The 25,591-nt window shown below is 41.7% G+C and overlaps 1 protein-coding gene and 1 long non-coding RNA gene across 3 annotated transcripts; one reads left to right on the forward strand and one right to left on the reverse strand.

Moving 5' to 3' along the window:
* Positions 1-4,673: 4,673 nt before the first annotated feature.
* Positions 4,674-16,194, reverse strand: LOC115017978 (uncharacterized). The gene is made up of 3 exons (XR_003833305.1): positions 16,102-16,194; positions 14,040-14,126; positions 4,674-4,848 (listed from the first exon to the last, which is right to left on the reverse strand). It is a non-coding gene; the product is annotated as an uncharacterized LOC115017978 (long non-coding RNA).
* A 303-nt stretch (positions 16,195-16,497) lies between these two features.
* lhx1a (LIM homeobox 1a) lies at positions 16,498-25,166 on the forward strand. 2 transcript variants are annotated; one of them, XM_029446405.1, is made up of 5 exons: positions 16,498-17,203; positions 19,074-19,297; positions 19,873-20,156; positions 21,969-22,134; positions 23,157-25,166. In XM_029446405.1, exons 1-5 carry the CDS (start codon positions 17,166-17,168, stop codon positions 23,534-23,536), a joined length of 1,092 nt encoding a protein of 363 aa, XP_029302265.1. In that variant the 5' UTR covers positions 16,498-17,165; the 3' UTR covers positions 23,537-25,166. The 2 variants fall into 2 exon arrangements, with proteins under 2 accessions (XP_029302265.1, XP_029302264.1); XM_029446404.1 differs by having other exon boundaries at positions 17,098-17,267.
* Positions 25,167-25,591: the final 425 nt, after the last annotated feature.

Below are 25,591 nucleotides of genomic sequence, written 5' to 3' on the forward strand. Positions count from 1 at the left end.
GTTAGGTTTGACACAGGGGGCTAGAGGGCCAATGCACTGGAGACTGTCTATTGTCTATTAGACAAATATATACGTATAAAGATAATGTTTAAAAAAAAGATATACTGTATATATATATATATATATACAGTATATCTTTTTTTTAAACATTATCTGTATTGGTTTTGTAACATAACAGCCCCAGGGCTGAATAACTATTAGACAATCTAGGTTTTTACCTGAGATAGCAACACAAATATATTATGGACAAATGAAAATGTTATGATCAATGGTATCAAAGGCAGTGCTTATATGGAGTAAGTCTAAAATGGAGAGTTTCCCCCTATCAGCCTGCATAAGGATGTCATCTGTAACTCTTAACAAATAAGTTTCAGTACTGTGTTTTTAACAAAAGCCCAATAGAAATTTATCAAAGATATTATTCTCTTCAATAACTTAAAGGAGCTGCTTGGCAACCAGTTTTTCCTATACTTTAGAAATGAAAGGTCATTTTGAGATGGATCTAAAACTATTCAGAAAGGATGGTTTGAGGCCAGGGTTTTTTTTAACCAGCTAGACTCAAGCTGTCTTAAATTGTAGGCGAGGGATAGGTTTATGATTATACAGCCGCGCCAATGACAGGACATTATTTCGAGAAGTTGGAATATGAAGATAGCAGCAGGACAGGCGCAGATGAGTAATTTTCTCTTTGAGGTTGTGCAAGATAATTGATGCAAAGTTAGTAAGTAAAATTGGATTAGAAGAGGTAGACGGTGGCAAAATGTTGAGCTGATGCTGCTGATGCAAAAATGTACATAGTACAGGCTGGCCCTCACTACACATTTTTTAACTTGATGAATTTGCATTTAAAAAAAGTTTTTTTTAATTAAATTAAACTAATTTATTTATTTATTTTGAATTTAATTTAATTTTCTTATTAATTTTCTTATCTCAACTTTCACCGATAGATCCACAGGGTATCCTCCCAGCTAAATGGATGATCCAACAAGTTCTGTACATGTAACTTAATGGGTCAGAAGACACTTCACTGGGCTGTCCTCACCAGAAAGTAAGACTCTGATATTCTGATGTTCAATGTTGATATTTGCCCAATTATTGTTAATACCACTGTTCATGTAAATACTCTTTTGGGGGTGTACACAGGCTGTGTTTCTAAAGAGTGTCACGTACTGAACTTACCTCAAGTGTTACATTATGTGTGTAACTGAAGTTACATAAGAAACATAGTTATTTGAACCCAAACCATTATCTTTCCTAGCCCTACGTACGTAACGTAGCGTTAACGTTGTGACTATCCTGCACATAGAGAAATGACACTAAAAGAATACTCAGTATGTTAAAAAAGTGACAAAAAGTGCCAAAAAGCGTCAAGCGTCAGTTTGTGACACCTTAGTGAGTGACAATGTGTGGCTAAAATCACTGTGCACTAGCATTATATTCAATTGAGTTAAAACTAAAGTTAGACTGATATGAAGCTAATGTTTAAATTAAATAAAACGTCCGCCAGTGTTGTCCACCTTAGTCTAAATCAGTCTGGACCTCAGGGCCCACACTTGAATAAGTCTGATTTTTTTCACTATACAAAGTGATGCTATACTGCCTTATTAGATTTTCATCACACCTTGACACATGGGGTCATGTAGATTCTTACAGCTACGTTTCAATGGGTTCACAGGTCAGAAAGTGAGAAAACCTGCTTTACATGCTGTTTCACAGTCTCTCTGCTGCTGGTTCATTACTAACTCCACTTATTTGTAGCTAATAGCTGAATTTGTATTATATTGTTTCTGTATGTTGCACTTTTGTTTGGCTTATTTGAAGCTATTGTTCTGCATTTAATTAAAGGATTGTACCTGATGTACTTGTAAGATTATTGTTGTTCGCAGTTGTATCCTCATGATTGTTTGCACTTATTGTAAGTCGCTTTGGACAAAAGCGTCAGCTAACTGAACTGTAATGTAATGTAATGTGCAGCACTGTTCAAAGCTACAGAGCTGTGTGTGGAATTCTTCCCAATCTCAAAGGCTCATCATGCAATTTAACCAGCATTAATATATATATATATATACTCCACGAGCTTTGAGTCACCTTCATTCTCCTCCTCCCCCTCTTTCTCCTCCTCCTCCTTTGGTGCTCAGCTGGGAGTCCTAAGTGGGGTCAAGGTGGGTGCTGTTGCTGCTGACCGTTAGTCTGCCAAACCAGCTAATTTACAGCCCACCCTGCGATGTCCAACCTCCAACAAACACCTCTCTCTCTCTCTCTCTCTCATTGCATACTGGGAGTTTGTGTGTGTGTGTGTGAGACGATGAGCGTGTGCTTTTCTTCACTTTTAGATTTTTTTGGTAATAATGGATGTTAATTTAATTTAATTCACTGGTGATAGTTTGATTTAGTTGACTTTTGGTGTGGTGTTTGAGGTGTGTTGGGGTTTCTCTTGCCGGTGTCTCGCCGGTCGGCGTCTGACGCCATGGTAAATGGAGAATTTGCCAAGCTCACGAGGAAGCATGGCATTACATTTCTGCCTGCTTCCCGTATAGCGTAGAGGATATCAGTTTAGGTGTGGGGGAAAAGATTGGACACAGCAGTATAAATTCACTGGCGCAGATGAACAGCGCAGTTGTCATTTTCCTGGATCATGTGGAGAAGGTGCATCAAGACAGGTATTGTGGTGAACGAGATGTTTGCGCCGGTGCTGCCACTCACTCAACCCGCAACCAAAGTTGTTATTTCAAATGTTCATAACCGATGAGTTTCTCAGCAGAGAGCTATCCATACACGGGAAAGTGAAAAGATTATGTCTGAATGTAAGTCTCAGTTACTGAAACATTTAGTGTCTCACCATAGAAAGCTTTATATGATTCTTAATAACCAGGATGTGGAGCTCAACCTCCGCTTCTATGTTAAAGTGGATGATTACGACTACGTAATTTTGCCACCTCATCGGGTATGAAATGTTTTGGTATGTGGTGTTAATTTAAGTGGTGTGGGAAAAAATAACAGGGAAAAAAATGACCAAGATATTCTAGGTGAAGTAGGAGGAAGTGAGGTCGGGGGAAAAAAGGAGGAAGAAGAGGTGCAGGTAAAGGAGGCAGGTGGTTTGGGAGGAGAGCAGGCAGAGGAGACAGGAGAGGTGCAGGTAAACATGGCAGAAAATGAAACGGTTACATGGAGTGAGCAGGTAGAGGAAGCGGAGATGGAGGAGGAAGAGGCAGCAGCAGCACTGGAAATAGCACAGCAAAGGCTTGCTACCAAACGTAGGAGAAATGAAGTGGAGGATTACTTTCCAGATTTAACCGTTTTTAATACCTGTATATGACTCAAAGAGAGGAGTCTGGCCTCACTGGAGGTTTTTAGATTAAAGAAACTTGTGTTAAAAGTAAAAAAACAAATAACATTGATGATTTGTGTTTTAATTAATTTAGTTGTTTGTCAGCAGTGATGGATAATTTCAGAGTGGGTGTTTTAAATGTAAATAGAGCCATAGTTTTAAAAAAAGAACACGATTGTATGAAACTGCTAAAATGAAACATGTTGATGTACTTTTTTTACAAAATGCACAGCGACAGTTTTAATGAGATAGACTGGAGGAGAGAGTGGGAAGTGGAAGTCATTTCAAGCCACAACACTTCTCTCAGTGGAGGAGTGGGCTTCCTCTTATCCAAGTCTTTTAATTCAGTCTCACTGGAGGTCGACGATTTCATCGAGGGGAGGTTGTTTTTAGTTAAAGCAAGATTTGACCTTTTTACAGTTGTTTTTATAAATGTGTACGCTCCAACAATCGGTGCAGAGAGGAAGCTGTTTATACAAAAAGTCAATGATGTTTTAAATGGCTGTGCCTCAGAGGATTTTTTATTGTTGGAAGGGGATTTTAACTGTACACAAAATGCATCTTTAGATTGCAACCACGCAGAGCCGCGTCAGCGTCCTCGAATGCTCTGAAGCAGCTGGTCCACTCCCGTGGTCTGGTGGATGTGTGGCAGAGGATGCACGCAGATGATAGACAGTACACATGGTCCCACGTGAGATATAATAGGATTTCCTCAGCCAGGTTAGACCATATTTATTGTTTTAGACAGAATTATTATATTTTAAAATGTGCAGCATTATCCCGGCTGGTTTTACAGATCATTCCTTGCTTTTATGTAATGTTTTTATTAGAAACGTTAAGCCAAAAAGTGTATATTGGCATTTTAACTCAGTTTTAACTTTTGATAAAAGGTTTAGACAGATCCTTATTTATTTCTAGAGTGTTTTTAGACAGAGGAAGGATGATTTTAGCAGTTTTATGCAGTGGTGAGACCATGCATGGTAAGACTGAAATAAAAATGCTTTGTCAACAGCACACCCTCAATGTCACACAAGACATTACCCGTTCTATGAAAGACCTGGAGGGTTATATAATGGAACTAGAAAATGTCAGTGAGCCAAAAGAGATCGAGGACATATTGAAATCCTCAAAGTTAAGAAAATGGCTTTAGCCAACCTGCTAGATGTTAAAATACAGGGTGCACTAGTCCGGTCCCGGTTTCAAAACGTAACCAAGATGGATGCTCCCTCTAGTTTCTTCTTCGGCCTGGAGAAAAAGAACAAGACAGAAGAGGGTAATCCACTCACTCCTCTCAGACACAGAGCAAGAAATAATGGAACCAAGCCAGATAAGAAGGCAAGCTGTGAGTATTTATTCTTTCCTGTACTCCAGTGTATATGAGGGAGATGAAACATTTCTCGGAGAGTTCTGTGGTGCACTACCCCAAGGGGGCTGTTGACTGTGCGGGAGCTGCAGGTTGCTATACAGGCCATGCAAGGACAGCGAGCTCCCGGCATCGACGGCCTCACAGTCGAAAATACCTACAAACGACATACCCAAAGTAAATTGAAAGCTGCTCTGCAACCATTTGCACCAGCTGCATGATTTTGGTCTAATTCAAAATATAACTTTCTTATTGTTCTTGCACAACAGTGAATAATCACTCCAAGTGCTTCTGGCACTGAGTAATAGTGGTCTGAATATACTGAATTTGAAGAAAATACACTCCGTCTGGATTTTTTTGTTGAAAAAGATGCCTGAAGATGGGTATAGCTGGTAGTCCCGTGCTGAAAAACACAATAGAAACATAGAACCAAGTGTTATCAAGTTCACCACCAATTTTCAGATAAAAGGGATAAAAACGTAACATATTTAAACAGGGTTTTTTTCTAAGAGTAACACCAGGCGTTCACAGTGCATTTGGAGATATTATAATATTTATTAATAAAATATTATTTGTATTGCTCATAAATAACTATTATATACTCATATTCCCTGTTAGTAGTAATGACACAGAGTAAGTGAAGTATAAACAAATTTATTTCTAATATTTTTATGTTTTTTTTGTATTTTCTTCTGAACTAAATAATAAATATAATTTTGAAAATAAAGAAAATGTGTAAAAAACAAACATAGGAAGTGACGCATCAAACTGACCCGTTCATTGTCTACACGATGCACGCATCACCGGGAGAACAAAAGAAGAGGGCTGGTACTTCCTTATCAAGTTGACACTCATTGGCTCATGAAGGTTGTAGAAAACCCATGGAAGCTCCAATTGGCTCAAATTAAGTGTCAATCTAACGCTAAGAGCCCGCCCTACAGTAAGGAAGTGCCTGGACAGCGCGGAACACTCAAGATATTACGTTTTGACAGTTAACAAAATGTAAAAAATCAATCAGCTGATTTCACAGATTGCAACTGCTGTTCATGGGCTTTTATCGATGTGATGATGTTCAAGGTGGATATATTTTTACCGGAAACAAAAGTGTGGACATGTGGCAATGGCGTAGGTGTGTTTATTTTTAATATTGCTGAAAAGAGGATATTTATGAGGCATCATAGGTAAGTGGGCTCAAAGTTATGATTTTGAGTGTGCTTGCTAGTTTGAGGAGCTGATTGTAACTGCTGTTGTGATTTTCATCTCAAAATCGAAATAGACGAGATTGTAAGTTTTCCAAAAATATAAAAAAAAAAAAAAACACATCCAGCATGATGGCATGTTGTGGTACACAACACATGGCACAATAAAACTCCTACTGGGCCTGGTAAGAGGTTTTAAAGCCTTCTGGGACCTTTTAGTAGACTATCTTTTAGATGTTTTTAATGAAAGCCTGACCTCTGGTTCCATGCCGATGTCCTGCCGCAGAGCCGTAATAACACTTCTGCCTAGGAAGGGAGACCTACAGGACATCGGAAATTGGCGTCCTGTATCTTTGCTGTTTGTGGATTACGAGCTTCTGTCCAAGGCCCTGATCAGGCTGGGGGGTGGGGGGGGTGCTGTGGAGGAGGTCATCTACCAGGACCAGACCTACTGTGTGCCCTGCAGGTCCATGGTAGACAATGTCTTTTCATGTGTTTAAAGGTAAGTGAGCTGCCTCCGTTTTATGAGGGTGTGTTTAAGTGTTGTGCCCTTTTTAACCATAAAAGGTGCCCAAAGTCTGACTCTCTGCACTGGTTGTTGATGGAGCCTCTAATTCACAGAGCCAGACTGGACATCAGCAGCAGCAACACACCCGTTCTGATGGTGGCGCTGTGCAGGTCGAGGACCATGTGCCTACAGCAGCTGGTGGAAGCAGTTGGGCCGGCACTAAGCGATGCCCGGTCCCTGGACTCTCTGCTGGGTCTGAACTCTATTCGGGTGGCTCAGAGGATCCTGCAGCTCTGGAGCCAGAGGCTCTCTGGAGAGGAGAGGAGCCTCCTCATCAACTACAGCCATGGAAAAACTGATCCAGACCCAGCGGACTCGTTTCCAGAAATCTACCTGAGCCCAGGGCTAGGAGAACTGACTGGCCCCCTGCTCAAGGTTAAAACAACGGACAAAACAACTTTATATGCGAACTGTGTAAAAATCATCAACAGAAAAGGCCTGTGCAGCAGACCCTCCACTGTGTGGAGCAACAGACTGGGTGGAGGAAGCGGACCGGGCCCACAGTGGAGGATTTTATACAAACCTCCCCTCAAAAAGCGGACTGCCGACCTTCAGTGGAAGATTTTAAATTGTGCTGTCGCCTCAAATGCTTTTATATCTGTTATTAATCCTGATGTTTTAAATAATTGTCCGTTTTGTAATCTACGTGAGACTCTCTTCCATGTTTTTACTGAGTGTAGGAGACTTACAGAGTTCTTCTCTCTTTTAACATTGGTGTTTAGTCTTTTTAATGTAGTTTTTACTGAGAGTGTTTTTATCATAGGAGCTGCCTACAAAAAAGATAAGAAAGAAAAGTGGCAGCTCCTAAACCTCCTCTCAGGAGAAGCCAAAATGGCCATCTACATAAGCAGAAAGAACAGAGTCAAAAACAGACAAGGGCAGGAGGCGAAATCAGTGTGACTGTGCAACATTAGAGCAAGACTCTTAAACATATAGGAGACATAGACACTTTTAAACAACGTTGGTGTTTTTAAAATATTATCTGTTCCTTCAGTGATGATGAATTACACTTTGTACAAGTTTTTATTGGATAGTTTTTTGACAGTGTTGTTGTTGTGGTGTGTCTTTTTTTAAATTTTTGTCACTTAAGCACTTTATTTTAAAGTAATTGTACAAATTAAAAATATGTAATTAAAGTGTTTTTTGAACACTTTGTCTCTCTCTCTCTCTCTCTCTCTCTCTCTGTCTCTCTGTTTATCTCTCTCTCTCTCTGGCTGGGTGTGAAGATGCCAACAGCACGCTCCAGTGGAGACAAATCAGACCTTCATCGTGTCATCATAAAACATCCCCCAGGAATGTTATGACCTCCTCACCCTTTCAACTCATCTGCAGGCACAGCGAGTCAGGAGAGGAGGGGGTTCTCCATGCGGCAGCATAACTACCTCATGCACATCACAAGAGAAGACAAGGTAGTACTTGTGTTCTTTGTTTTGCAGTTTGTTACCTTATTTTATTCCTATTCCTTTTTTTAAATGTTGTTTCCATAGTTGATGCTAACGATTACATGATATTGCTCTTATAATAATAATAATAATAATAAATTGCATTTATAAAGCGCCCTTCAAAGCTAAAATCAATCTCAAGGCGCTAAAATGCAGGATAACAACAAAAACAACAACAACAGACATAAGATTTTACGGAAAGGCTTTTGTGAAAAGAAAGGTTTTTAGGCCTCAGGTGTTCTGGGAGGGAATTCCACAGGTGAGGAGCGGCTGAGCAGAAGGCCCGATCGCCCATGGTGCGGAGCTTGGTCCTGGGGGGGTGGAGCAAAGTTTTTTTAAAGGAGATTTTCAAGCTGTAACTACTCTCCTTTTTTGTACACACCATCACTTTGGACTACTGGAAAGATCAGCCCATCTCTCTTGAAACAAAACACTCATACATACATTCAACCTCATCCAGCGTCAGACTCCCTGTTGCTCTGCCCTGAAGGAGCCATCAGCTAGGTGCCAGGATCCAGGCAGGGAGCAGTTGCTCTCATGGTCTCATCCCCGTTGCAGAGCCTTGACACAGGGAGAGACAAACAATTTGGCCTCTCTGCCACAGTCACAGCTCTGGGAAGCAGCAGGGGTTGGTGTGTGAGAGAGACAGAGAGACAGAGACAGAGACAGAGACAAAGAGATAGAAAGACAGAGAGACAAACGGAGAGAGAGAGAGAGAGAGAGAGAGAGAGAGAGAGAGAGAGAGAGAGAGAGAGAGAGAGAGAGAGAGAGAGAGAGACGGAGAGAGAGAGGTCACTTGGTGTAGGTATTTTTCAGTCAGTGAAAAAGAAAAGAGCCAGTGTGTGTTCCAATGTGGAAAATGTCAGATACAGGCATGGGGGATCTACTTGTAGCCAAATAGTTGGTTCCATGAATGTTAAGGGGTTTGTTTTCAACAAGTGGGATATATTTCCTCTGTATTCTTTGCATATAGACAGGCTGTCTTTTGTCCTTCCCAGGAATAGAGGTTGTGTGCATGCAGGTTGTTTGGCCAGCTTTGAATATTACCACAGGCACGGGGAGACTGCGAAGCTTTTTGACACAGGGGCTAGGACAAAGGGAAATGGGGTCGTGTGGCAAAATAGTTAATGTGAATCTTAATAGAGGCGGCGATGTCATTATCTCCAAATCCACTGAGCCCTCTCGACCGGGGGGTCGCACCGTCGACGACCACTTTACATCCCGAGTGTGTCGGGCCGAGAGACCGGGGGCATGACTGCCAATCCCATCCAGAGGATTTGTGTCCTCCTCCACCAAATTCAGTAAGCGCATGCAGGCTCATAAAGGTGCTGAGAATTGAAGAATTTGTCTGGAAGACATGGCCAAAGTCAATGAGCTAGTTTTTCTTTTCAGCCACAGGAAGAGGACAGGTGGGTGAGGCCTTGTGAGGAACCTAGAACCTCCCTCTGTCCACTGACACCGGCCTGAGCAGAACACAGCTGCCTGCCTTCACATGAGAACGTTGTCAGATTTACACACTGCCATGGTTTCAACAAACCCCTGATAATCCCTTCCCTGAAATAAATTGTCCCATTAAAATGAAATGTTGCCTATATAGGTTTAATAAATTGAAAACGCTTGTTTGAATCCTTGGTAATTTGGACGGAATCCCAAGCATGTAGCAAAGGCTCCAGCAAAATAAGATTATTTGCTGTGTATTATAATATATGCAGCCGTTTTTATGCGACCAAACAGTGTCAGTGAACCCCCCCGATGAAATGTGTGCTTATTTATATGCAGTTATTCAGGTATGCAGTAAATTCCAATTACTTCTTAAGATTTCTATTTAGCATGAGGGGGAAATATGACAGGGAAGCTCTGTGTTTTGAACGCCATTGTAAATCTCGTTAACTCTTTCAGCATGTGGTGAGAAATCTGCATTCATGTCAGGGAGTGAGCAGTGCATAAGATTTTAACAACTAGCTAATAGTTGTGTACGGGGATGTGTTAGCGGGGCTGAAGGAGATGCAGCTAATGTGAAGGTTTCAAGGCTCATTCCAACACACGTGTTTGTATGATGCAGTTTACACATTTAAGGCTGAATTTGACCTTTAGACCATCATGGCCCACAAGAACTCCTCACAAAAACTATTGAAAATGTTTAGCACCCATAAGCTTTGTGAACCCTCCACATGCATTTATCAAAAGGAAAATGTTGGACACATTAGACTTTTAAATTAATAATCCATTTGGATAGATTATATGTAAGTACCTGAATAAATGAAGGTAATGTCATGACATCAAGGTGGTATCTTTCTAACAGTGGTCTGCAATGAATGACCACGGAGGTGTGTCTCTTCCACTGTCTCAAGAACTTACTATGAGTTTTCAGTCCATAAGTAATTACATTTATTCAATATAAATAATGATAGCATATTGTGTTTCTGCATGTGTATATATATTTAAACTGTGTGTGTGTGTGTGTTTGTGTGTGTGTGTGTGTGTGTGTGTGTGTGTGTGTGTGCGCGTGTGTGTGTGTGTGTGTGTGTGTGTGTGTGTGTGTGTGTGTGTGTGTGTGTGAGTGCGTGCGTGCGAGTGTGCGTGTGTGTGCAGTCTGACCTATAATAATATAAAGAACGCTGCATTGGTTTAACTGTGATATGCTTATGCTCTGTATGTTATAAGCTACAGTATGAGTAGAGTCTGGATGCTTCTGACCCGCCAGTGTTCAGTCCCCCTGTTGGGCCCCCAAGGGCCCTAAATCCCTGCTGCTCTCTCCTGCAGCCCCCTCTGACGTGCATGCCGAGGCGAGCCGCGTTTTGCCTATGCATTAGCCATCCATTTCCTCCGGCTGACACCTCTCCAACATAAAACCGTAAGGCAGAGGTAAAATATCTCTCTCCTGGCGAAAATAAAGCTTTGTCTGGCTGCTGATCTATTGGATATAAAAATAAATCCGCGGCTTTGATGCGGGCTTTACCTTATGCGCGCCTTTGCTTTTTGCGCACACAAAGCTCCAATGAAGATGGATAGTGCGTCCAGCACAGCAACATCACTCATTCCACTTCTTCCTCTTCCGCCTCCTCTCATTCCATGTCTCATGTTTGTTTGCTATTGATCAGAAAATGCCGATAATTATGCAGGATTTCCAGCCTAATCGGCTTTGGAAAAGTTGTGCGCGTTCACATTAAAGAATAATCTGACTCTTCTTGTTTTTTTCTTTTGTATGTAACGTGAGGTATTTATGGACACAACATTAACTGAACACTGACTGTGTCTTGGTTTTGCTGTTGTTCCGGCATTGTACAGGCCTGCTTTTGGAAGAGCTTCAATTCTAATGATATCTATGAAATAAAGGTATGTAGACTATGGGTTTCTTTTCAGTTGTCGCTCCCCTCTAACACTGCCATCCCTATCCCTACATGTTATTAAATATAGCAACGCAGCAGTAACTGTTTCAACAGAAATATTTTTTATTTTAAATAAGATTTTAAATGTTTTACATCATAAGAAGGTATTGTTTTTAATCATAGAGTTTGAATAAATTGCTCCACCAAAGATCATGAATGTAAAGTATGAGAAAGTGGTGATTTGGTTAAAAAGCAGAATATAAAACTTAAGTGAAATTAAATCCCGTTTTAAGAACTACACTAGATTGTGTATTGTTTTGTATTCATCTGACTTTCTTTTATAATTACAATATGTTCTTTATAATTAATGTTTTATATCTCCCTGCTACTCTTAGCAGAAGCTTGGAGACTATTTTCTTCTGGGATGAAATATCATCTCAAAGGTTTTCCACAGGGCTGTGGAACACTGTTTTTTTAGAAAGCACGACCTAAACGTTCCAGGTGACATCACTTGGTGGTGGCTACGACTAAAACATTTTAGGTGTAAATTAGATGTTGGAAATTACTGACTAAACATGCCCCAATATTTACAACAAAAATCCATTAATAAAAAAATAAAAATCAGCAGATGCATGGGCCGCTGTGCGCTGCTACAGCAGGCAGGTATCAGCGACTCCTCGTGCTGCCGGCAGCAGCTATCTGCCGCTCTGCAGCCGTGCAGCCTGTCCCCAGTGCATTGCAGCGATAATATCTCAAAGGGAGTGGTTTATGCGCACATTATATTATAATCATTAGTGATCCCAGCCCTTTCACCCTGACTGCAGAATAGTCTCGGAGACGCATTACTATGAGCTTTATGTACGTGCGTCTCTCACTGAATGTTTGGAGCATGTTCTTCTTACTTTAGTTTAGAGGCCCATCCGGCTCAGACAGTTCTTAGCCTCATGTGAAACACGTAGAATTATAGTTTCTGTGAGTTGCTCTTGATTTAACCGCATAATCTGTTTAATGTGTTCCAGATTACAGTGTGTTGCCATTTAAGAGAACACACTATCTATCTATCTATATCTATGTACATATTTGCTACTAACTACTTATATATGTGTTTGTATACATTTAGACCTCAATATTTAAACATGTTTAAAAGTCACTATATGCTACAGAGATTTAGGAATACTACCTGTTAATAATATATATATTTATTTTTATCAGTAATTAAGCCTGGATCCAGTGTTAGACTAATAATAACTGGCATGTGTAGAATGTGCGGTGACCTTCTAACGCCAACAATAAATTGGAATGAAGGACATAATAATATGATAATAATAATAATAAAATATTATTATTATTATTATGATTATTATGTCCTTCATATATAATATAATACCTTTATTGCCTAAGCCCTCTCTTTACCTGAATAGGATTGGCCCCCTACAGGAGTGAGTGAGTGAGTGAGTGACGCCAGTGGTTGGGCTTGTTTCTGGCTGACCTCGGAGTCTCATGCAGGGTCACTGCTCTGTACCCCAAAGCCCAAGCCAGCCTCTGAATATTGGCTTGTGTGTGTGTGTGTGTGTGTGTGTGTGTGTGTGTGTGTGTGTGTGTGTGTGTGTGTGTGTGTGTGTGTGTGTGTGTGTGTTTGCGTGTGTGGGGGGGTGGGTGGAGGGGGCTGCCTGTGAAGAGGCAGCTGTAGGGAGATGATCTATAGATCCCATTGGATTTCTCTCAGGGCAGGCCGGGCCCGGAGTTACAGAGTCTGGAAAATGTTTGCGTAGATTTGGTGTTGGCTCAATAATCCACGCTGGGTTCACATAAGCATATGTTTGGTTGCTAATCTAGAGGGGGAGGAGGGGAGGACACAACTCAGCCAGTCGATCCTGGGACTCTGGTCCTTTGCGTTAGCTGTGACTGCCTCCCCAGTCAGCACCGCGCGCCGGGACAGACGATGGATGGACAGAAGGAGTGATGGTCAGATAACGGGGTGAAGAATGATTGACAGACTGGTATAGGAACAGGAAAGTGCCCCCGTAGTCTCCCCTCCTCCTCTACAAACTCACACACAGTTGATGGAAACGATTGGACACTTTGCGTCAAATACGCTTTCATGCACTTTGCGCAGCCAAGAGAACAGTTGTGATTCATTTGAATGGAAAGCACAGTTTACACATTGTTAAACCAGTTTTCTGTGAATAGGCTTGCTACGTAAAAATATTGTTGTAATTCCATCTAAATGATGTTACATTAGATTAATTTCGCTCACTTTTGTCCAACGCGAAATACAATAGGTGCAATAAAATACTGTCTCACGAGCTTTTCATTTTCTTTCTTTCTTTTAAAATATGCTCATTTGGCCACAGCCGCACCTTGCCCCATTACACGTGTAAGGTTTTATCCGAATAGATATGAAAAAAATACAAATGATATTAACTGAGCCAATTTTACATAAATGTGGCTGTGTATTCCTAAAAAATAAACGCATTCATAAACTACAATGATGTATGCGTCATATTATGAATTATAAATATCAGCGCCGGTTTGCTCTGTACACAGTGCGAAAGAGTGCAGACAGCAGAGAGGCTCCTCGGCCTCCTCCTCCTCCTCCTCCTCCTCCTCCTCCTCCCCGGTACACTCAGATGATCAAAGCTCCAGTCGGAGCTGATATTTCTCTCTGTATTACCGGAGTCACGGTCTGTCCCCCGCCGGCTTGCCCAGCCTAGCTGGCCCGGCTGTAGGGATACTGTCACACAGCCTGGACACGCAGAAGAAGAAAGAGCTTCTAGTTTCTCTCTCATATTTCAAACCGATCTAATCACCTGCTGCAGCCAGTCTTTGTTCCCGGCCTCCTTCTTCAGATGTCGCCTCACACATTGTTGTGGTGACATTGTGTCTCTTCGCTGAGCCTGGAGGAGAGAGGGGAGACAAATAAACGTGTCATGATTAGAATTAATGATTGCATGCATCTTCACGGCCTCATTCATTATCTCATATTAATTATCTCGCAGTGTACCAGTTGACTTGTCTGCACTTCATAAAGCTCGAATCTCCTGGGCTGCTTTATTTCTTAGCTGTGGTGGTATGACCTGTACTGTTCAAAATGACACTTTGGAGGAAGTAAAAGAAAAGCATAACATTTAAAATGAGGATATAATAAAATCCCCCTCAATAGACACCAATAACAGCTGCATTTCAGATTAATTTCGGTATTTATATTTATACTGTCATCACTTAGGCTTCCTGTCTCACAGGTCTGCTGTAAGGCCTCCTCACAAAAAGAAAAAATATCCCTTTTTGTTTCTTCAATTTCAGCACAAACGTACAACTCCTGCCTGAACCCGAAAGAAAGTGAGTGAGAATATAATATATTGCTAGCAAGGGATTACAATGGTAAGGTTAAAACCATTTTTGCATTTAATAGTGTCTTTGCCTGGAGCGGAGTTGAGATATTGTTAAGCCTATATTTTGATTTCCTTCTATTCGTGGTTTAATCTGCCTCTGTGAGCTGCCTGTTTTCTTTTCTCTCTCTGGCTGATTCTAAATCAGGTAGAGATTATCCCCACTCCCCACTGACAGACTATCACGGCATCTTCTACACATGCAAATAACAGCAACATTTGCTTGTTTACATGCTGCATTTACAAGTTTGTGTGCTGCTGGAGGAGAGAGTAAGGCTTGCCGACTACAGGCTTTCTGGGGTTATTTTTCACATTCTACTGCAGGTTATAGTGCAGAAAAAAAGAAAAGTTTGTAGTCCAACAGAAACGCGATATTTCCATCACTGACTGCCCCGTGGCCTTACACTGTGGAGGCCAGTTGTCATGGAGCTCAGTGACCCTGGGTCCGTCTCTGATGGAAACACAACCAGATGCTCGGCAGAAAAACAGAAAAGTAGGGAAAGAGAGGAAAAAGAGCTGAGGGAGTGTGTGTGTGTGTTCTGAAGCCTTATCTCCTTTTCTTGAAGCCACTAACACATGTCCTGTTGAAGGGCGCTCCCCAGACGCCGGGAGGCAGCTGCACGGGGACGGGCCGTTTTGCATGAGAAGCAGCCCATATGCAGGAGGATGCTGGCGGGCTATTGGTAGAGCATAAGTAGCTGTTCCTGCTTAAAGAGCGCGAGCTTCAATCCATGCATGTCACACCGAGACGTACACATATTCTACATTATGTTTCTTTTTTACAATAAAGACTAATTCATACTTTTATTACTGTAATTACATTTATTAAACTACTGTGTTAGCATAGTTTGTGTAAAAAAATGTTTCAAATATGAATTAGTACAAACTACTCTTCCAATGCAGATGTTGGTTCGATAGTAGACAAGAAGCATGTCAACCTGCGAGCTAAGAAAAAAAGATGTTAAAGAGACTGTAAAGATTCGAGCTTGCTTGTTATTTACTTAAACTGGACCTGGATTAGATTGGACTTCCCTAATTAATCGTCCGAGGTGTCTGGGCCGCGAGCTCCTGACGGGCTGAGCTGCACGAGCTGCCAACTTTAGAGCATGTGTGTCTCCATCACACCAAAGAGAAACCTGCGTATACTGTGCCATGCCAACGAAACGCTGTTAACCTAACGAGCTCGTGTCACTCTGTAACGTTCACTGGATAGTTGATAACGATAACATCTTATTTCCCAGATGTTCCGCAGATTTCTGCTGTGTCAGCAAACATTCCGCTCTTCGATGCGTCCAAGTGCAAAGCAGACAGTTAAGATGTTATACTTTAACAGGCAGCTGATTTATTGATGTTAAAAGCCTCCAGTTATTCACAAATAACAAAACAAGCATGCCCGACTTGTGCCTAATCTTACATGAATAAACAGGACGCCATGCAATGTGCGCGTCCAGTTTCTTTATCCTGAGGACGCCTCTGTATGTACCTGCTCAGATCCTCCTTCATGCCCCCCTCATGCCCAGAAGACACTATGCTCAGCAGCTGAAGATTGGCGCCTATCCCTCCGCGCTGTTCGCCCTCCGCTGCGGCTGCTGCCTCCAAACACATTCAGTAACATATGACAGTTTGCAGGGAAATTCTTGACAATTGGTGTCTTGAGTGTGTGGCATAAATAGCAGGCAGAGCCCTCGCTGGGTTATGATGGGGCGGCTTGATGGTTGATGGCATGGCGCGCCGCTGATTGGTCCGGAGGCGGCCTGACGTCAGGAGGCTGGGAATAAGGCTGGCTTGGAGCTTTAGAAGCAAGACAGTTTACTGGAGACCCAGCGCATCCCAGCATACACACGGCACTGGAGACTGGGCATCCCAGTATACACACTGACTACTACCGGAGCCGCCAGGGCATAAACTCACAGCATCCCCCGCCAGCACGAGCTAAAGGTTCAGGATCACCGGACTGAGCGAGAGGGGAAACACTCTTTTTTTTAAATATATTTTGGGAGTGTGATTCTGTTTCTTGCTTCTGAACAGTGGATACGCTGCCATGTCAAAGTGCACTGAATTATTTACCGGCATGCGTGTCTTGTGTGACAGCTCTGCCCGAGAAGCATTTTATTAGACTGGCACACGGAGGCTCCTCTCACTTCAGAGCGCCGGGACAACCACCCTGCTCCGGTCTGCAGCTTCCTGTGTTGAAATCTACATGTTGGTTGAATAGTGTGTTTTTCCCCGGATCCACTAAAGGACTGATACTTTTTTTCTTCGTTTGGCTTTTCCACCTGAAGGAGGACGTGTCTGTTTTTTGGACGCATGCGGGGAGACACCGCTGCTGACACCTGATCGACTGGCTTCTCTACGCACCTTGACCCGGGTGCTCCAGGCGACTCAAGGAGGGAGAAGGCACATACCCGGCCAATGCACGGCCTCTGCTGCTGATTTTGTGTGCGTGCTTCATTTGTGGGGTTGTAGCCCAGCCAAAGCCATGGTCCACTGCGCCGGCTGCGAGAGGCCTATTCTGGACCGCTTCCTGCTCAACGTGCTGGACAGAGCATGGCACGTCAAGTGCGTGCAGTGCTGCGAGTGCAAATGTAATTTGACAGAAAAATGTTTTTCTCGAGAGGGGAGACTTTACTGCAAAAATGATTTCTTTAGGTAAGCTCGGGGAAGGTGACAGCACGTTTTTTGTTTATTAATGTGTTTCATGTCAGCAGGTGGACAGGCACTCGTGCCTTTAGGAAATAATATGACCTATATACATTTAAATAGCGGCATACACATTGTGATGGTGCATCATAAAAAGACAGAAAACACAGATTTTAGGACAATTATAGGCCTACATATTACTGGAAATCTTGTGTATTTTTTGCAGACTTTATGCAAATTTATTTAACTTAAACTAACTTTAATAAACTAAATTAACTCATATATGTTTTTAATGTTGTATTCTATTGACTAAACATGCCAAGTAAATTTGTATTACTCAGACTGTCTCTCGTGCTCTCTCAGACAAATAGATAAAATAGAAAGAATAAAAATGCACATCTGCTGACTGCACACAGGATTACAAATACTCAAAATGAGCGCAATTTATTCTCTAAATACATTGATGAACCGACCTGTGCGCGCCTGCAGGCGTGAACGAGCACTTGGAGGCGATAAACTTTGATTAGCAGCGAGTAATTAAAAGCTTGTTAATTTGGATTCTTATGCTAAACAACGAGAAAATAGTGGCAGCAACATTAAACGCGTGTGCACTCGCTCTCAGCGGGAGGGGGGCGGTTTGTTAGGAAATCGAGGAAATCACACCTGGGCTGTGTTTTTTTACAGCGCGCAGGATCAAACCCCGGCCGGCAGAGCAGGCCCGGTGTGTTTGCTCAGGCCGGCTGAGGAGGAGGTGATAAGTGGATTTGAATAGTAAACTAGTTGAAAAGATCAAGTCCGCAGACAATGCAATCACAGACTGCAGTCAACAAGCAGTTCATTCCGCTCAATACACATTGTTTACCGGCGGGGCTGCATGCAGTGTTGCTGTGTTACAGTATTACTGGACCTGTATATGTACTGCTCTTCATCACAATAAATGTCGTCTTATATGGAACACAAAAAGGCTGTAAATGTAGATATAAAATGTTTAATAAACTATTCGCTCCAGCAGGATTATACATAGTGCAGTGGCTTCTGGTGGAGGGAAAACATATGTTATTATTTTAAAATGAAAATAACAAAAAAGGTTTAGCTCATGCGTATCAGCACTACATACAAGTATTTATTTATTTAGCATTATTTCCCAACGTGAGTTTAGGTATATATTTAAGCTACGCATATAATAAAAAACATTGAGTTTTACATGTTAAACTATTATATTATTATTATTGTTATTATTGTTATTATTATTATTATTATTATTATTATTATTATTATTATTATTATTATTATTATTATTATTATTATTATTATTATTATTATTATTATTATCATAATGCCCTGACACTAAAACGGCAGTGTGCATTGAGCATGGAGATTCATTCTTGATTCCATAAAATAGTATATGGTCTCCTAAATCTCCTTTTTTTTGTGTCAGTCTTGTAGCTGTTCTCTTTTCTCCATATTATGAGTATCTGTATTTATCTATAAAGATTTATCATACCATTTGTTTTCATGTGAAATGTTATGTTTAATAATAATGGGTTATTACTCGAAGTTAGTCGCCAACTTGCGTTTTCAAATTGTTAATTAAAAAAAAAGAATGCTGCCCGATTATAAATCCTTATTTTCTTTCTTCATCATAAACGTGAATTCAAGTCAGCAGCAATTTCAAATGTCCATCTATATTCTGCTCAACATGCCTCTTCCCGTCCTCCCCTGGATAATATTATGTAAACGCTTCAAATATGATTTGTGTAAAATATGTCTTTAATTATAAAAAATGATAAAGTAACACTGGCCTTCCTCCTGCAGAAGGTTTGGCACGAAGTGCGGAGGCTGTTCGCAGGGCATCTCTCCCAACGACCTGGTCCGGAGGGCCCGGAGCAAAGTTTTCCACCTCAACTGCTTCACCTGCATGATGTGCAACAAGCAGCTGTCCACCGGAGAGGAGCTTTATATCATAGACGAGAACAAGTTCGTTTGTAAAGACGATTACCTAAACAACAGCAGTGTAAAGGACGCCAGCCTCCTCTCAGGTAGAGAGAGAGAGAGAGAGAGAGAGAGAGAGAGAGAGAGAGAGAGAGAGAGAGTGTGTGTGTGTTTGTGTTTGTGTGTGTGTGTGTGTGTGTGTGTGTGTGTGTGTGTGTGTGTGTGTGTGTGTGTGAGTGAGATACATTGTGACAGATGTGATGTGTTCAGACCCGCAGTGACTTCAGACAGTAGAATCACATTTATATTTTCATCCAAGACTTTTATTCTCTGTGCATCAGTAAAGACTGTGATCTTTATTTCAGCCTATGGTATGAACGTTTGTTCCATAATCTGTCAAGTTGGATTTTTATTGCGTTTGTTTGTCATTTTACTTAATATTCAAGTGTGGAGGAGAAATACTCTTTTTATTTGCAAATGAATGTTCGAGTGTTCACAGGTTGTTACACCTCCAAAAACAGTCTTTGTATTAATGTCGGCGGCAGTCTTCGCTCATTGTCCAGCCTCCTTTAATACACACAGTGATGCTCACGTGTCTTTAGTATTAGTTTGATCTACTGTACACTATCACTGCAATATTTCCTGCCTCTGGTTATTCTAATCATCCGTGTCATTTCTTTAGTAACGGCATGCAGCGACCCCAGTTTATCACCCGACTCTCAAGACCAGCTCCAGGACGACGTGGTCCTGAAGGACACGGAGATCGCCGCCCTGTCCGACAAAGAAACGGTAAATAACGAGAACGACGACCAGAACCTGGGAGGGAAGCGGCGTGGCCCGCGGACCACCATCAAGGCCAAACAGCTGGAGACACTGAAGGCGGCGTTCGCTGCCACCCCGAAACCCACCCGGCACATCAGGGAGCAGCTGGCCCAGGAGACCGGACTCAACATGAGGGTCATCCAGGTAAAGCAGCTTCCCAGCTGGCTTCTCTTTACTTGGCCAGAATTATGCTTCTTATTTCACTGTGACTATTTCATTAGGCCTCAAATCAAATATGTCTAATAGCCCATGTTTATGAGCAAATGTCGTGTGTATGGGTGGGGAGTTCTCAAACTGGGGTCCTCGTGGCCAGCAACAAAAAATCATTTTGAATGTTTAGGTCATATATATAGGGCTTGATAGTAAATCATCAACACGGGAATGTTTCGATTGTGAGTGGGTCTGAAATATGAAGGAAACAATATGCAGGGCACACACAGACCGAGGAGGTGGACTAGTTTATAGGGTGTTACGCACTCATCAAAAGGTGTGATGTAACAGTTTATATTTTAAACTCCCCACACAATCACACACACACACACACACACACACACACACACACACACACACACACACACACACACACACACACACACACACACACGCACCCTTCACCCCTCTTTAAAGAAGCCCCTTGCCTTCAAACTGCGCGCTCACATATAATTCATTAAACCAAAGATTGGCCAGCACACGAGGTTGATCTGGAAACGGGTAATTTATATGGGTATTTTTGATTCTTGGCGCTGTCTATGGGACAAAGTCGCCAACTGGCGCCGGGCTGCTGGGAGCGCTGGGAGTCCTGGCACAGCACTCCCAGCACGTTTTGCGACCACATTTAGCCATGCTGGGAGCATTTCCAGCCAAGTGGAAAGACAGAAATCTGTTTCAAGGGTCTTCAGATTGTCTCCTCACAACTCTGAATTACAGCAGGGCCACGTTAAGTTAAATAAAGAGAAACGCGAAACACATAATATAATTATCATTATCATCAATATTAATATTGTTATTACTGCTATTATTATTGTTGTCATTGTTATCGATTTTGTATGAGAGGCTATTTTCTTTTTTTCTTTGGGTGATTTCCAGAAACTGTTAAAGCAGTTATTTTAAATGTTGATAAGGAACTCTTGGAAATCATAGATTCATGAGACAAAATATTACTCCCCATCTGGAATAATATCAGACCTCCTCCGAGATCTTTTAGTTTACTAACAGTTTTTTTCCCATAATGTCAATGGCTGCGGGCTAGCATAGCAGATTAATGGCGATACAGTGAAAGTGGCGAAGTAGGGCTATCTAATATGTATGAGCATGAGGGAGAGAGGGAAGCGCGTAATTAAAGGAAGCCGGCCTATAGATTAGGAAATGATAACCTCCAAGAGCCCGGTAATATATTGGTAACAACCCTCCTATTAAGTATTAATTGGAGATTTTAAGCCCCCGCTGCTGCAGCCTTCAGCCGGAGTAAATGGAGGGTTAAAAGATCATTAGGGAGGTTACATGTGACTCCGGCTCCTGTAACGATAATTGGGCGCAGTTCTCTCCAACGCAGAGCCTTGCGGATTTAATGCGCCGGCTCATCACGCACACCGCAAAACACACAGACAGCCCAGTTATTTACTCTAATAAGAAGACACTGGTGCCAAAGTAAATATGGCACCTAATTACACTTTATTTTGTATGGCAGGGAATTTACACAGGGGGCTTTATTTGCGGATTTCAAAACAGAATCCATGACGTGAACATTTGTATATGGGTGTGTTTGTTTTTTGTTTGCATATTTATTCATACATTTCTTCCACCTAAAATTCACCCCAGAGCAGCCCATCTCACACACATAATATTGATGTGCAATCAAAATTGCGTCAAAGGTCTATATGGCAAGTTTGTGACATGAAGTGCGTGTGTGTGTGTGTGTGTGTGTGTGTGTGTGTGTGTGTGTGTGTGTGTGTCCAGGTCTGGTTCCAGAACCGACGTTCCAAAGAGAGGCGCATGAAGCAGCTGAGCGCCCTGGGCGCCAGGAGGCACGCGTTTTTCCGCAGCCCGAGGCGGATGAGGACGCTGGTGGACCGGCTGGAGCCCGGGGAGCTGATCCCGAACGGGCCCTTCTCTTACTATGGAGGTATCCAGACTACTTCATTTTTCGTCAAAGAAACATATTTTTTACGTCCTCCAAAGTTTTTTTCTCCTATGAAACATCCTTATTTTAATAATGTTAAAATTATGTTTTGTATGAGTCTCATGTTTTATTCTCACTGCTGTGAGTTTTAGTCACATTTTAACACATTTAAATTAACATGCTGCTCAAATTATGTTTCCTTATTTCCTCTGTCATTTAGTTCTGTCAAGTCCTGCTATAGAAAACAAGGTGTCATCTTATCTTAACCTCTCAAAAAGTTAAAGTTAAAAAGTTAAAGCCTTTTATTGTCATTATACAAAAAGTACAACGAGATTCAGAGTGCAACTGAATCTGTAAGCAATGCTGAATAAGATATCAAGCACTTGTATTTGACTCATATATAGGTGCTCACACCTATAGCCTACAATATTAGGCCTTTCCGAGCTCTTTATTTTTTTACAAAAATTTCAATGTTAATTTAGTACAAAAAAATGACAATAGCATATATACAAACAAATATATACAATGCAGTGATTGTGTGTTCTTGCACAACATTACCATTATTGTTTCATTTATTTCTAATTCAGTTGTGGTATATTATTCAGTTTGGGTAACCTCGTCCAGAGGCTCAGTCATTGTATATCACACTTTTCCTTCACATGCCTGAAATATCTGATAATTTTCACAGAATGGTGCTCGGGCCTTTGTCCTTTCTGCTAAAGCAAAAAGTCTTACAATATTCTGCACAGTTAAAAAAAAATCGGTCTCAGTAGGTAGAATCGCTGAAGAAATGGCTCCCATTTTAATTAATTTCGTGGCAACGACGTTGTTCTCCCCACCCAATTGCAGTTTTGATTTAAGTGTAACGTGCTCTGTGACTAATGTAGTACAGCGAGGGTCTCCCTCCCTCTATACAAATCAAGCTATGTATATTCGATGAATTCCTCAATGTCTCCAGAGTTCTTTCTGAACTCCCATTGTTATCAGAGCTAACTTGTCTTTTCCTTCTTGTCTTGGATCTGCAGATTATCAAAGCGAGTACTACGGCCCGGGAGGGAACTATGACTTCTTCCCTCAGGGGCCTCCGTCGTCACAGGCCCAGACCCCGGTCGATCTCCCCTTCGTGCCCTCCTCAGGCCCCACGGGCACCCCCCTCGGAGGTATGGACCACCCCCTGCCGGGCCACCACCCCTCCAGCGAGGTGCAGCGTTTCTCCGATATTATGTCCCACCACCCGGGGGACTCTCCCAGCCCAGAACCCGGCATCCCAGGACCCCTGCACAGCATCTCCTCTGAAGTGTTCGGCCCTAGTCCACCCTTTACCTCACTGTCGCTGAATGGCAGCGGATACAACAACCACCTGTCCCACCCGCCCTCGGAAATGAACGAGGGCACTGTGTGGTAGCTCTTTGAGAGAGTGGACTCGACTGAACGGAGGGTGGTGAGGTTTGTGCTGTTGGGGGCTGGGGTCGAGAACAGGGAAAAGGATATCGACAGGGTTAGGGCAACGCCATTGAATCCTTTTTTATTTTTTCATATTTATTTATTTATTTTCCCTATTGATTTGGTGATCTTTTTTTGTGGGGAAAGCGTATCTGGCATAATGCTTAAAAACATTGTCTTCAGTATTGTGTTTGGGTGTTTGAATTGCTTTTTTAATCCCCCCCCTCCATTCAAAACTGGACCCACAAAAAAAAATGGGCGAGAATGCTGAACTGCCCCCCATTCACCCCTCCTTTCTTTGGGCCCCTGGGCCCCCCTGTGACCCCTCCTGACTCCTGTCAGTGGCCCCCTAACACTCACCGCTGGGTTAAAAAACAACCCTTTGGAAATCTCCTATAGTACGCCCGAACAGGAAAACATCATTAGCTACTGTCAAAGACTTGAATAGCTTTCCACAGAGAGAATAAAGGGGCGAGGGCTGATCGCGTGCTGACCTGGCCTCGTACGAAGGCTGAGCTGCGTTCAGACTATGTTCGAGGTACAACACTTGTCCCTTGTATTTATTCAGAAGCTCCTCAGACCTCTTTGCCTCTCAAGGCTCTGCCATATTGACACTTAACCTTTTTGACACAATGTTTCCGAAGGCCAGAGGAAATGACAATTTTTCCTCCGTCTGGACTATATGTTTCTTTTCTTTTTTTTCTTTTTGTGGTTTCAGAATTTCCACCAAATCTGAAGAAGGCAAACAGTAAAATCCCTCTACGGATTGCAAACCCTTTATTTAAAATGGAAGTGAACTTGAAATGTTGAAATGAAGTCTACCTTCTAAAAATCTTTTACTGGGCTTCTAAATGGGACTTAGAACAGTCAACTGTTTACGTGATCTATTAAATTCAGGAGTCCAGAAGTTTCGAACACCATGTTTTAGAACCTCTCGATCCATATAAAAATGTTCCAAGCAACCAACCAAACTTTTGTATTGATTTCATTTATATTGTATGGAGATAAAAACATATTTGCGGGGGTTGTGGTTCACTGTGCTAGTTTGTACAAGATGTTGTTTACAAAAAAGGTGAAAAAAACAAACAAAAAAGATCCGGTATCAGTAAAGTAGACATTTGCCAAATAAAAAAAATAGCACAAATCCTGTTAAAGTGCTTTGAACCATCATCTGCAGAATGTGTTGAGACAAAATGTAAGTGTTAAAAGAAGCAATTTACTTCTTAATTTTTTAGTCTGACAATACATTCATACAATTGTTAATATAACATACTTAGACAGGTTTTATTTTTGTGTTTTCCAAGGAGAGAAATACAAACTATTAAAAATTGATGGTCAAATATGCAGCTAGTAGCTGCTGGATCTCTTTGAATTTCAAGTCCTCATAGTATGTCTTTTATTGTTCCAATAAACCGAAGCTTATGTGACCTCCAGTGCATATTAGACCATTCACTGTGTAAATACAACATGTTGATAAAAAATGTGTTTCTAATAAAACTAGAACATATACTTACTTACATTTTCTTTGAAGCAGTTATCTTACAGTATCCCCTTACTGTACATCACAGTGTATTAATGATCACAAGGTGTCTGCGAGTCATCTCATAATGAGCACTTTTTGTCTACACGTCTAATTTTCCATTCACTAGGCGAGTGAAAAAATTGTCCTTTGCAGACATGGTGACAGGTAAACAATTAGGATGAATGTTTTTTTAAAACTTTGAGTGAAATGGATGAAAAGACAGAAAGAAATGAGAACGCAGAAGACTTGTAGAAAACGCAGAATAATGCTTAGAAGTGTGATTTTTGGCATGCTAATCTGAAACTGTCCACAGAGGTTTCTCTGCATGCCGCAGCGTTGCACCACACCCTGGTGGCTTTAGGAACAATTCATAGACAAATATAACAAAGGTTTGACTAACAAAAAACCTTCTGTTGATTTCACTTTCATAGGCATCCAGTGGACTTAGTGTAGCTGACACAAGGGGGAGTGAATCCACAATTTATGCCCATGCCA

Source organism: Cottoperca gobio, chromosome 13 (genome assembly GCF_900634415.1).
Source record: "Cottoperca gobio chromosome 13, fCotGob3.1, whole genome shotgun sequence".
In the NCBI taxonomy this organism is placed as follows: Eukaryota; Metazoa; Chordata; class Actinopteri; order Perciformes; family Bovichtidae; genus Cottoperca; species Cottoperca gobio.